General features: G+C 40.1%; 1 protein-coding gene across 1 annotated transcript in view; it reads right to left on the reverse strand.

Annotated features, from left to right (window-relative positions):
* The window catches only part of CUBN (cubilin), a 218,977-nt gene that overhangs the window by 85,398 nt on the left and 120,022 nt on the right, over nucleotides 1-13,557 (reverse strand). Inside the window, exons 34-37 of the mRNA XM_058669299.1 lie at nucleotides 11,655-11,765; nucleotides 9,516-9,644; nucleotides 8,458-8,590; nucleotides 401-606 (exon numbers count right to left, since the gene is read on the reverse strand). Coding sequence (XP_058525282.1) covers nucleotides 401-606; nucleotides 8,458-8,590; nucleotides 9,516-9,644; nucleotides 11,655-11,765 — 579 coding nt within the window. The remainder of the gene's footprint in view (nucleotides 1-400; nucleotides 607-8,457; nucleotides 8,591-9,515; nucleotides 9,645-11,654; nucleotides 11,766-13,557) is intronic.

The following is a 13,557-nucleotide window of genomic DNA, read 5'->3' on the forward strand; positions in this document are numbered from 1 at the left end:
GTATGTTGAATTTGAGTTGTTTGGGCTCAGCAGTGTGGCCTAGTGGCTAAGGTCCTCACCTTGATCCCATATGGCTGCTGGTTCTAATCCCGGCAGCTCCACTTCCTCTCTATCTCTCCTCCTCTCAGTATATCTGACTTTGTAATAAAAATAAAATAAAATCTTAAAAAAAAATTCAATACAATCAAATGCCTTCACTTTTAATGAACCACTCACATATCATTTAGTGATTCTAATACATGATAAAATGATTTCAGAGAGGCACCACAGGAGAAAACTGTATTGAATTGTTCTTGCCTAATGCATTACTGAAAACACTGTTGATGTTACTGTTGATGTTTACAAACACTAGTTTGTAAAGCCTATTTTGTAGGTCATCACAACAACAGAATTAACTTACCCTTAGTGAACGAGGCCTGGAAGCCAGTGCCACTTCCTGAGCCATCCGAGACAAATCTGATCCATAAGATGTGTCCCATAATGGATGAGTAGTTGTGAGGGAGAGAGTTTCCACAGTAGCGTCCCACCAACTGACCCGTGGCGTTTCCTTCCCGGATCTCCACAAAATCTTTGCTACAATTCTGAGAGTCCTCCAACTGGAAGGATCTGATGGGGGAGGAATGTGGGTGTGAATATTTAAGGGGACTGCTTTGGTAGAACACAGTTTGGGATTATCCTGAATCCCATATTAATTAGACTAGTTATGTTTACTAGAACTTTTCAGAACTTCCATTTTGATCATGAGGTCCTGTACCTATTTCAAAAAATTTCACTTTACCTAAATATTCAAAATAAGTTACTACTTTTAAAGGGTCTCTTTGTGTTTCAAATAAAAAGATAATAAGCAACCAAAATTTCGGAAAGGAAGATATATGTGAGTAACCAATAAGTACATGAGCGAATATTTAACATTGCTAGTCATCAGGAGAATGTAAATCAAAGCCATGACATAATGCCTCCAACCCAGCAGAATGACCACAATGAAAAAAAAATTGGAAAACAAATGTTGATGAAGATGTGGAGAAGCTGGAACTGTTGTTAACATTCATTAAAAGGTGCAGCGGAGGATAGCCTAAGTGCTTGGGTCCCTGCACCCCCATGGGAGACCTGGAGTAAGCTTGGGTCCCTGCACCCCCATGGGAGACCTGGAGTAAGCTCTTGACCCTGACCCTGACTGTGGCCTCTTCCAGAGTGCACAAAAGGATGGAACATCCTTTCCTGTCCCTCAATCTCACTCTCACTTTGACTTTCAAATAAATACAAATACACCTTAGAAAAAACAAAATAAACAAGAACAGAGGTGACCAAAGACTAGGGGGATGAAGAAATGAGTAGCTTCTATTTAATGGAGATACATAGAATTGCTGAGTAATGAATTCATAGGAAAGTTCTAATAAAGCTTCAACAAAACAAGTCAATACCTTAAATGTCAATTTTATGTCAACTGCACCAAAAACAGGAAGGAAAACAGAGAGAATAAATTCTTCAACTTACTGAGTGTAACTGAGAACAAAAGAAAGTAAAGGTTGAAAAGTGAACGGAAATTTTAAGTCCTTCTTACTTAATATTGTACAGATGAAAAATCATACATAAAATAGCAGGGAAAAGGAATCCATAAATTTGTAAAATTTGCAAATCTTACCTAACCTATTTCCACAATTTAACATTAGAACATCTATTACAGCAATTAACCACAGCATACTTAAAGAATAGTAATAGATGCAAAAATATTTGGCAGAATTCAATACCCAGTCATCAAAAACTTCGAAAAGGACTGATGATAACCAGATAAATGTATACCAAAAACTTACAAAAAACATACTTAAAAGTAAATAATGAAATAATGAAACATGCTCTTTGAATCAGAAATAACCCAAGAAAATGTACTCTCATCTTTTTATGTTATGTACACAGTGAGAAGTAGCCAATGTAACAAAATAAGGAAGGTGGGAATAAGGATCACAAGGATTAGAAGAATTCTAAATCCATATTCAAAGAGCTCATTCATTCTATAAACATTTACTGAGCACTGTACTTGCTAGCTCTTTTCTAAAAACCAAAACAAATGAGAGACAGTTTCCTTGTCCTAGAGACTATGAAGATAATACTCAATAGTAAGATAATATGCAAAAATCAGTAGGATTTCCTTAAAGTATCTAACTACAGCTTAGAAACTATCTTCTTCTTTTTTTTAAGATTTATTTATTTTTATTGCAAAGTCAGATATACAGAGAGGAAGATCTTTCATCCAATGGCTCACTCCCCAAGTGGCTGCAACAATTAGAGCTATGCCAATCTGAAGCCAGGAGCTCAGAACCTCTTCTGGGTCTCTCATGTGGGTGCAGAGTCCCAAGGCTTTGGGCCATCCTTGACTTGTTTCCCAGACCACAAGCAGGAAGCTGGATGAGCAGTGGGGCAGCCGGGATATGAACCAGCACCCATAAGGGATCCTGGCACAGTCAAGGCAAGGACTTTAGCTGCTAGGGTACTATACCGGGCCCTTCTTCTTCTTTTATATGTATAATTTATTTATTTTTATTGGAAAGGTAGATCAGATTTACAGAGCGAAGCAGAGACACACAGAAAGATCTTACATCCATTGGTTTACTTCCCAAATCACTGAAATGGCTGGAGTTGAGCTGATTGAAGCCAGGAACCAGGAGCTTCTTCTGGGTCTCGCATGCAGGTGCAGGGTCCCAAATCTTTGAGCTATCTTCTACTGCCTTCCCAGGCTATCAGCAGGGAGCAGAATGGGAAATGGAGCAGGCACAGCACAAATCGGTGCAGGTAAGGATTTAGCCATTGAGTCTGGCCATTACACTGAGCCCATAAACTGCATCTTAAAAATCCATTCAAATATTTTTAAACTCTTCACTATACTGCCAGACACTTTCATGGAGAAAAGAACAAAGGAAATAAATTATGTGCTTCTTCTCAGGGAACATACATTCTAGAAAGTGAGATATATGAACAATGATGTACTCAGGGGCAGTGTGGTGGTATAGCATGCTGATCTAATGAGAAAGCATGTAGTAATATTTTATTTATTTAAAAGTAGTTTAGAAAAATAGTAATTTGGGGGCCAGTGTGGTGCTGGTGCTGGCTTTGCAAGATAATCCTCAGCCTGCAGTGCCAGCATCCCGTATGGGTAAGCTGCTGCACTTCCAATCCAGCTCCCTGCCCATGACCTAGGAAAACAGCAGAAGATGGCTCAAGTCCTATAGCCCCTTCACGCATGTAGATCTGGAAGAAGCTCCAGGCTCCCACTTTTGGATCATCTCAGCTCTGAACATTGAGGCATTTGGGGGAGTGAACAAGTGGATGGAAGATTTCCTTCTCTGTCTACATCTGCACTTAACATTCATTTTTTAAAAATCTTTAAAAAAAAGTAATTAACAGTGAAAAAAAGTATAAGATATTGCTGCACAGTATTGGTTTTCCATCAGTTACTGGAGCGAGATTTTGCAGGAAAAAAAAATAGAAGAAGATAAGAAAGGAAGAAAGAATGTTCCAGTTAGACTATAGACCAGACAGCGAGGACTGAAAAACATAGAAATATGTGGTGACCAGAAAGCACACATGTATATAAGATTTCACATGTTGGTGAGCAGTTTGCTCCCATGGCGCTTTGTCTCAGTGAATGGGTGAAGACGCTAAGAAACAACCAACCAGTCTAGAGGCTCTGGCCATGTCAAGCCCTGCATAGAATCAATGTCAGGCATGCCTCCAAGCAGTCATGGTGCACCAGAGCACAGGCGTAAGCTGGCTGTGCAGCTCTGCTCCACCCACAGCCTCTCCAGCAATATCCTGGACTCAGTAGAACTCTCACCAGAACAGTGTGAGTCACCTGCTTCTATGATCCCATCAAGGTGGGGTGTTACAGTACAGATCCTCTGCACTATATTGTACATGCATTTCAGCAGCAAGCTGTGACTGATAGTGAAGAAACAGAAGAAATCAAGAAGCATCCACTTGGGACAAAGCAAAGGATACATCTGTCTATTTGTCTTACTTCCATAATGTTCCAGTGAGAATCCAATGCTCTAAGAATATTATCCAAAATGTCTATCTATTATCACTTTTGGCAAGGGAGATGTTCTGAATCTATCTTCAGGATGGCTGCCAAGTTTAGCACTTAAATTCAACCTCAGTTTTATTAGCTTAATATTAACAACACTGTGAAATAAGTCAACCTTTTTTTTGCTGCTCCACCAGAAGCAGAAAGGGAGATTATTTTCCACAGGCATGGCCTCTAAAACCTTTTTACAGTGTGGTATGCAGTCCAGCAGCCTCTGTATCCTGTGAGAGTTTGAGATAAAGAAGCAGGCCCCACCAGCCACCAGAATCAAAGCTTGCATTTAGCAAGATCCCAGCAAATCTTGTGTATCAAATCTAGCAATTACGCACATCAAAGTCTGGTATCATGGCTCAGGAAATTAAAGTGAAGGTCTTCCCTAAGTGCTAGAGTAGTATGGTGTTGTGTTAAGACAGTCGCCAAGATACTACATTAGAAATAATGCAGTTCCTACAGCCAAACCTGCAAGAATCCACTCAAACTTTTTGTTATTGGATAGGCCAAAAACAAAGAATTCTATGAACATTTGAAAAAAAGTTCGAATGTTCTTAGAATTCTTTGTTTTAGGCCTATACATTTCATAAGCAAATTTACCCTGTAGCTAAGATCTGTTAGTAAAAATACAACGTAGAACTGAAATAGTACAAGGCACTGTTTCTCATTATCTCATTTCATTTCTTGAATCAAGCCCAGCCACTTTTGAAAAGTGCCCTGCAAGCATAAAATACAGTTTCTGTGAATAACCTTAAATATCTGTTTTACAAAAAAATTTCTTTTGGTTTCACTTCTCCTCCCTCTCTTTTGCTGCAGATTCAGCCATAATTCCCTTAGCTTTTCTCCCTATTCAATTTCACTGCAGGGTCCACAAGCCCAACCCTGTATTTTCTTTTTTCTTTTCTTTTTTTTTTTTTTTTTTGCCCAACCCTGTATTTTCAAAACTGCCTTCAGCCTATGTGTGTCACGCCCCCCAGGGAAACGTTTCTCAGCACCATCTGGATGTAGTTTAGACGAGGCCTCACCATAAAACCCTTCTGATTATCATTTTCATAAAAGGAAGCATCTTGAACTCTACAAAATTCCCTTGAAAAAATAAAAAACAAGGAGTACAAAGAAATGCAAGTTAACGTCTCACAGGGGAGGAAGGAAAATGCTGACTCACTTAGATTTTCCTATCTGGTAGTTAGAATTCATGCCCCTTCAACAGTACAGTGTATGAAACTTGTTTTCTTTCATATTTCAGAAAAAGAGCTCAGCACTGTCCACTTGGAGATATCTGAACTCCAATAGAAGATGTTGCAGAAATGGCAAAGACAGAGAATTGGCACTCACACAACCTCTGCTGTGTGCTACGTTTCAAATTTGACATCTTTAATTTTAGCTATGTCCCTAGAAGTTTATTATTATTATCTCTTTATAGAATAAATAAATCTAACTTAGACAGTACACTGACATTGAGTTAGTGATAGTTTATGAAGAACTGAGGTCTTTCCTATTCGTGTTAAGATTTATTTTATTGTTTTAGATTTTATAATATGCTTTTTTCCTTTAAGATTTATGTTCTTGGAAAGACAGAGTTGCAGAGACAGAGGAAGACACACAGAGACAAAGACATCTTCTATCTGCTGGCTCACTCTTCAAATGGCCACAACTGCCAGAACTAGGCAAGGCAAAAGCCTAGAGCCAGTAATTTTTTTTTAAAGATTTATTTTATTTTTGCTTGAAAACCAGATTTTACAGAGAGAAGAGATACAGAGAGAAGGATCTTCTGTCTGCTGGTTCACTCCCTAGGTGGTTGCAGTAGCCAGAGCAGAGCCTACCCAAAGTCAAGAGCCAGGAGCTTCTTCTAGGTCTCCCATGCAGGTTCAGAGAGACAAAGCGTTGGGTCATCCTCCACTGCTTTCCAGGACACGAGCAGGGAGCTGGAATGAAAGTGGAATAGCCAGGACACAAACCAATGCCCGTATGGGATCCTGACACTTGCAAGGTGAGGATTTAGCCACTAGGCTATTGTACTGGGCCCAAGAGGAATTAATTCTATCTGGGTCTCCTGTATAGGTTTCAGGGACCCAAATACTTAGGCAACAGAAGCTGCCTGGGAAAAGATGGTTCAGAGGTGGAGCAATCAGCACTCTAACTGGTGCTTTGATACATACACGCAAATGCTGCAGGCTTAACCCACTAAGACACAACAATGACTCCAGTTTACCTGTCTACACTTTAGAACCTAGTCCAGGTGCTGGCAACTTCTGAACATCAGTTGTCAACAACGCTGACAACAGGAAAGGCCAAGGAGAAACTACCAAAAAGGAGCCATTTTATTTGGCATTATGGGACCTAGAAGGCTATGTGAAGGACTCTGGGTTTTAACTTATGAAAAACGAATTTTTTTTAAATGACAGGCTTATTCTTTGAAAGTCAGAGTTAGAGAAAGAGCAAGTGAGAGAGAGAGAGAGAGAGAGAGAGAGAGAGAGAGAGAGAGAGAGAGAGAGAGAGAGATGTTCTATGTATTAGTTCACTCCCCTAAGTGCCTATAATAGTAAGGTCTGAGCCAGAATACGCTGTTAGCTTTTTCGGGATCTCTCATATGAGTGTCAGGGGCCCAAACACTTGGCCATCCTCCACTGCTTTTCCCAGGTGATCATCAGGGAGCTGGATCAAAAGGGAAGCAGCTGTGACACTGACTGGAATTCATATGAGACACAGTGTTGCTGGCAGCAGTTTTAATTGCTATGCCACAACATGGCTCCAGAAAATGTGTTTTATTCATCACATGCAAACATTTAGATTGAGAGTAATGTGTGTTGGCTCTGTGTGTAGCATACAGTAGAAATATAATAAATAAGTGTAGAATAAAAACATAAATATGCTTCAAGTAAAAATTATATTTAGATGTTGGGCACTATGGTAAGGACACCACTTGAGACAACAGCATCCAATTTCAGAGTACCTGAGTTCAAGGCACCATTTCACTTCTTATTCAACTTCTTATTGATGTGAACCCAGAGAAGTGGCAGGCAATGGCTCAAGTACCTGTGTCCCTTCTCCCCACACAAGAAACCCTGATGGATTTTCTGTATTCTGGCTTCATCCTGAGCCAGCCCTGGCTGCTACAGTCACTTGGGGGCGAACAAATGTTTGGAAGCTCTATCTTTCTGTCTGTCATTACGCCTTCTAAGTAAATAAAAATACATAAATCTTTCTTCTGCCCATATCTATCTTTGTGTTCTTAGTGAAGACAAAGAAAAGCTAAAACCTTTTCCCATATGGTGGCTTCAACTTGCACTGCCTTCAGGCAAGCACAGGGTGTCTCTGTCTTAATACAATGCCATGTGTACCCTGAAGAGGCACTGAGTGACTGGTTGATTAAAGAAAGGATTGGTGGGCTGAGGAAAGAAGTTTGAGATATTTAAACTTTGCCCACAATTAGGACTGTAAGCTTATAGTTTTACTCAGTTTCTGATGAACATATCTGCATTGGTAGGCAGGAGAACAAGACTTTTGAATAAACAGGCTAGTATTCCCAAAACTTACAGTATTTGATACTTATAAAATACCTATACAATTTTGGACACGGAATTTATAATTTCAACTATATTCACCAATACATAATATAGTATGATAAATAACTTTCAGTTCTGAATGGCAATGCAAATGACAAAATATTATTTTTCAATATTTGCTTAGCTTCCATTCCTATATCACAGGTACCTTTTTGACGATTGATTAAACTGGCCATTTGCACTTTCCCTGTGTACTTTTTAGCTCCAGTTCTGGGAAAATCTATTATTGTTGTTTAATTTAACCTGGGAGCACTCTGAATGTGACAGAATCCTAGTCTGTCACCTGAGTTTGCATGTCAAAATTGTTACAGTTCAGTGAGGATCGTGAAAGTGATTCCACACATCAGCTACCAAATTCCCAAAGTTTCTCAAGTCCTTTTACTGATAGTAGTAGACCGAAAGGTGGATTGGGGTCTGTGGGTAAAAAAGGCTTCTAAGAGATGGAGGGCTCTGCTGGCAGAGAGAATATCAGTGATTCCCTGAAAGAACCTAAACGTGTCTAAAACCAAGGATAAACAAAATCACTGTTCTTTATGACCATGAACTTTTCATAAATATATTCACCAACAGTTCAAGTACTTCTGTTAACATTAAACAGGACTATGGAAGCATTCTCGAGAGATTCTCAATGCTATTTATAACTCAAACTATGATTAAAACAGAGGAAGTTTGGAAAAAGACTTCATAAAGTTCCCACCACATTTTTTTCTTTCAACAGTTGCTTGGACACATGTGCTGTTAGTCGTCCATCCTATTAGTAACACTGCTTCCTTCCTGCAGATTCATTGATACTGAAACAATACACCACAGAAAAGGACTTACATGAAAGACAGCTGGAACCGGTTGCCAGGGGAACTGATAATGTTCCAGACACATTCCACATTAGAGGGATAAATGTCTGGGTAGCCAGGGCTGTCGAACCTGCCTTCAGCCATGTAGAAGTTTCCACCACAAGCTAGATGAGAAATAAAATGAGTGTGAGAGCAAGGATCAAAGGGAAGACCATTTTACCACACGATCACCACCACATGATAAAGAAGAAAGAATGGTGGAGCCATTATCAGCAGAAATCATATGGCTTTGCCATCTCACATTTTAAAAAGCCTTCCATGTCATATACTGCAAGGGAAGTTTTTGAAAACTGAAATCTAGGAGCCCTTTAGTGCATTGGCTCAGAAGGAATCTCTGCAGTATCTTTTCCCCCACAAAATCCAACTGTGGGAAATGAAAGATGTGTTTTTTTAGCTTACAGACATTTCTTTAAACCAGAATTATCATCAATGCTGGCCTAAAAAAGAAAGTTATATTGGTATTCCAGCTTTTCCTGCTCAGGAAAAAACTAGAATAGCCACAATTTTCATGGTGTCCAATGGCTCTTAACTTCTAGTAGACAACCGTACTCTCTCCTGGGTAGACACCCTAGGGGTGGGTGGCCCTGATCTTCCCTGTTCTCCATGCACTGTGGGCATCTTGCCAACCCGGTCCACACCCACTCTGCCTGAGCCTAGCAGAGAGGCCTGGGAGATGAGACTAGCACGTGAGGGTGTCCATCCCTAAGAGAAATCCCTGGGTCCCATCAGTCAGGGGCTGCTTTAACTAGCATGTTACAAGAGCAGGCATCAAGATACTGACAAGCAAGACACCTTAGATCCCAGTCTTTAGCTCAAAATACAGCCAGATTTCCAGCTAAGGCTCCAATCAATTTAGGGTTCTCTACTGCTAGAATTTATAACATGCTAATCTTATCAAGAAGAGGGTCAGGTAAGGCACAAAGGTGATCTCAGGAAACTAGCTTCCAACTTAAGAGTACAAATACCAAATAACACATTAAGGATGTTGCTTCATAGCCTAGGAGGACCACTTTGCTATTTGCTTCTCACCTGATGATGATGCAGCATATGTAGCATGGAAACCATGGTAAGTCCTTCCAAAATTAGATATGAACCTCAGCGTCAGGGCACTGCCGAAAGATGTGATGGGATGGGGCATGGAGGTACCACAGTAACGTCCTAGACAGTGAAAATATTGACAAAGAGGAGGATCAGCAGCATGGCAGAGGCCGTTATGCCAATCAACACATCTTTACTAGAATTTCAAGAGAGCAAAGCAAACAGAAGAAATCACTCCTGGAAGAACTAAATCAGGGTTGGCATTTGTGACAATGCCAAAGAATTAAAAATAAACAAGACATGTGAAGTCTTGAAAAAGCAAATGCATTTTGAATTTTTCATGCCCAAAGAAATATACCTTTTAATTCTAATTTTGCACAAACTTTAAAAAGACCTTTTTTTATTGGAAAACAAGATCTACACAGAGAAATACAGAGAAAGATCTTCCATGTGATGCTTCAGACCAGCTGAGTCGATCTGAGCTGAAGCCATGAGCCTCTTTCAAGTGTTTCATGCGGGTGCAGGGTTTCAAGGACTTGGGTCCTCCTCCACTGCTTTTCCAGGTCACACACAGGGAACTGGATCAGAAGTGGAGCAGCTGGGACACGAACCAGCAACCATATGGGATGTTGGTGCTTGGAAGTGGAGGATTACCTACTTGAGCTATTTTGCATGTCCCTCTGCCCAAATATTTTGAAGTACCTTCCCATAGGAATAGGAGGAGAGACCATTTCTCTATGAGATGCAGAAGGTCAGAGGACACAGAGAACCTGGCTGCATTGTAACTCAAGCAAGACCCTCCAGCAAGATAGGAAGCAATGCCCACAAATGTGCTAATACTCAGACACCTTGTGAGCATATATCGTAGCAGTGAAAAAGGTAACTGAGGAGCCAGAACACCTGGATTTAGCTCTTGGCTGTATTATCTACCACTAATTGACCTGAGCTATTTACTAGCTACTTGACACTTTAGTCCCTGTGCTTTAGCTGCTCACTTAGGAAAAGGGGGCAAAGCAAATACTAAAATCTACTCTACATTACAAGAGTGTGATGATTAATTGAGTTACTAGTTATAAGGTATTCAGAATATTACTCAGCACAAAGTGGTGCTGTGTAAGTTTTTGCTAAGTAATATGCCTCAGCTTTGGTCAAATGCTTATCAGCAAAGAACTGACAACACAAGAGAGTAAAGAGCACAGAGTGCATTCACCAATCGTTCACTATGCGCCAGGCCTGGAAATAAAGCAATAAGCAAAACAGAGGCTCTTGCCTGACAGGGCTTGTCTTCCAGGGAGAGGCTAAAAAGTTTGTATGACAAAACTCAAAACATAGCCCATAGAGAAAGTTTAAATGACATGAAATTATTTTGCTTGAGAACATTTCAGAAACGATATAACAGTATTCTTTAATGTTTTAAAGATTTTTTTTCCTTTATATGAAAGACAGAGTGACAGAGGTGTTAGGGGGATAGATCTTACACCTGTTGTTTCACTCTCTAAAGGGTCTTGTGGCTGGAGTGTGGCCAGGTTAAGGCTAGGAGCCAGGAACTCTATCTGGGTCTCCCACATGATAGCATGGACCTACTTAAGCCATCACCTGATGCTTTAACCGGTGTATTAGCAGGAAGGGAGGTCAGAAGCTTAGTAGTAGGGATGTGAACTGGCACTCACATGGGATTCCAGCATCTTAGGTGGTGGTTCAACCTGATGCACCACAATACTGGCCTCCCAGCACTCATTAATTGCCTTAAGATAAATAACAGGTAAAATGACAGCTTTTAAATTTAAGTAATACTTTTTTGTTTCCATCAAATGACAAAGCTGGGAAGAAATAAGCCCAATTGTAATATAACAACTGTGCAAATGCTATCTAATATAGAAATGGTCCATATTGTACTATTATCAAAGTCAACTGCAACTACAAAAAAAAATTTAAAACACAAGCTGCTCATGTCTTTGAATACAAAGAATATTCCTTCTTAAACATCTACATGAAATCCTGCTTTCTTGCCCTCTACTTATTCTTACTGGCTTATGCTGTGTTTCATAGTTATTAGATATATTCTAACATTCAATGGCACTTAAGCAAAACAGTCAAGGCCACACACACAGTGAATGAACTGCACAGTACCTCGGAGCAGTGCGTCATCAGAGTTGCCATCCAAAATTTCTAAAAAGTCGCGTGTACATTCTGCGCTGTTTTCAATTGCAAAGTTGGTGAAGGACAAGGTAATATGATTGACTGTAAGGACAAAAAGAGGAGGCTATTGAACAAAATACCAGCAGACACAATACACAGGGAGAGAAAGCTGACCTCCAATATCCAGCAGGGAAGTAAGGCACTTGTGAGATTTACACACTGGCTGAGTGGAGCAAGAAAGGGGAGAATACTGGGTCTGAGATCAGGATTTCCTTTAAAGATGAAGAGAATGGACAGCTTTGAAAGTGCCTGCCTGCAGAACTTGCAATGGTGGTGGAGGTAACAGGACTCTTAACGAGGCTCCTTCCAGACATTGTGGGGAATATTTTGCTGGAAAATAGTCTTTCCACTGTTTTATGTCAGCTATTGCTGTGCTCCTCTCGGAAGCATTTCTCTCAATTAAATAGAATCCTTAAGCTGTTGTTCTTCTTCACCTGTGCCTGTAAATATGTCATCCTTCTCCCATTGGCACACACATTCTGGTACACTCAGTTTTAAAACCAGAGTGAGTGTGCTTAGAGTCCTTTATCAAGAAAGCTTTGAATGACTTGCAAAACAGAAAGTGCCTGGGTACATTTTCCTTTTGTTGCCCTTCCAGGGTCCCTAATCTTTGGTATGGGATCTTTTCCTGTTGCTGTTCCTGAATCAAAGAGAAATCTTTCATCTGCATACCTTACAACTCATTAGAAAATAATCCTTAGGCACAAAATCGTTTAGCTTGAGGCAGCAGCTTTTGTATTGGGGGCTCAGTTTCTGGCTGGCTGACAGGTTCCTTTGGGACTCCTCCCTCTTGGCTGCCTGACGATTATATCATCAGCTCCCCAATAAAGACACTATCTGTGCCCAATAAAGACACTATCTGTTTGTTCACTCCCAGGGAAGTGTTAGTAAACATTTAAGCCAATCCGCATTGAGTAGGCTATTTATTTTGTAATGGGATTTGATGGGTTTTGTTGATCAGCCTGTTTTCATACAGGTCATTAGGTACAGAACTAAATTGAGAATGTCTTTCTTACAGTAAGCTTAAAATTTTTTAAAAATTCTACAAAAATGTCAAAGGAGGGCAAGATTAATCAGAAACAGGATTCCTAATGGCATGGAATCCCCCCTTGGCAGCCATTCTATTGTCTTTAGCAATTGGCTCTGTATTTTCTCTGTGAAACATGGATTGTTACCCTGATTACCCAATTGAGGTCAGGTCAGTAAACAAAATTCTATGGGCCAGCATTGCGGCATGTGGGTTTAGCTGCCTCTTACCATGCCAGCACTGGATTCGAGTCCTGTTTTCTCCACTTCTAATTCAATTCCCTGCAAATATGCCTGGGAAAGAAGTGGAATATGGCCCAATTCCTTGGGACCCTGCAGCCATGCGGGGGAAACAGTTGAACTCCTGGCTCCTGGCTTTGGCATGGCATAGTCCTGGCCATCGTGGCCATCTGGGGAGTAAGCCAGCATATGTAAAACCCCTCTCTCTCTGTTTCTTCCTCTCTCCAGGCATAACTCTTTCAAATAAATGAATCTTTTTTAAAAATCTAAGATTTCAAAACATAAATAAAATAAGCACTTACTAAGTATTTCTTCAACACCTGAGTTGGGATTTTTGAAATGCATACATTGCAGGAAAGACCAAGTTTTATAATTCATTTCCATTTTGAAGATCAACAGGCTCACAGTGTTACTTTGGTAAGCTATGAGGTAACCCTCTAGTCTATGGTCAGTATTATTCATTTATTGACTCAGCAACTGTCTTAATCACCTGCTACATTTAATATGTACATGTAAAAAACTATTTATCAATTATACTTGTTTACCTTCAATGCCACATGCCTGTTCA

Source organism: Ochotona princeps, chromosome 10 (genome assembly GCF_030435755.1).
Source record: "Ochotona princeps isolate mOchPri1 chromosome 10, mOchPri1.hap1, whole genome shotgun sequence".
Taxonomy (NCBI): domain Eukaryota; kingdom Metazoa; phylum Chordata; class Mammalia; order Lagomorpha; family Ochotonidae; genus Ochotona; species Ochotona princeps.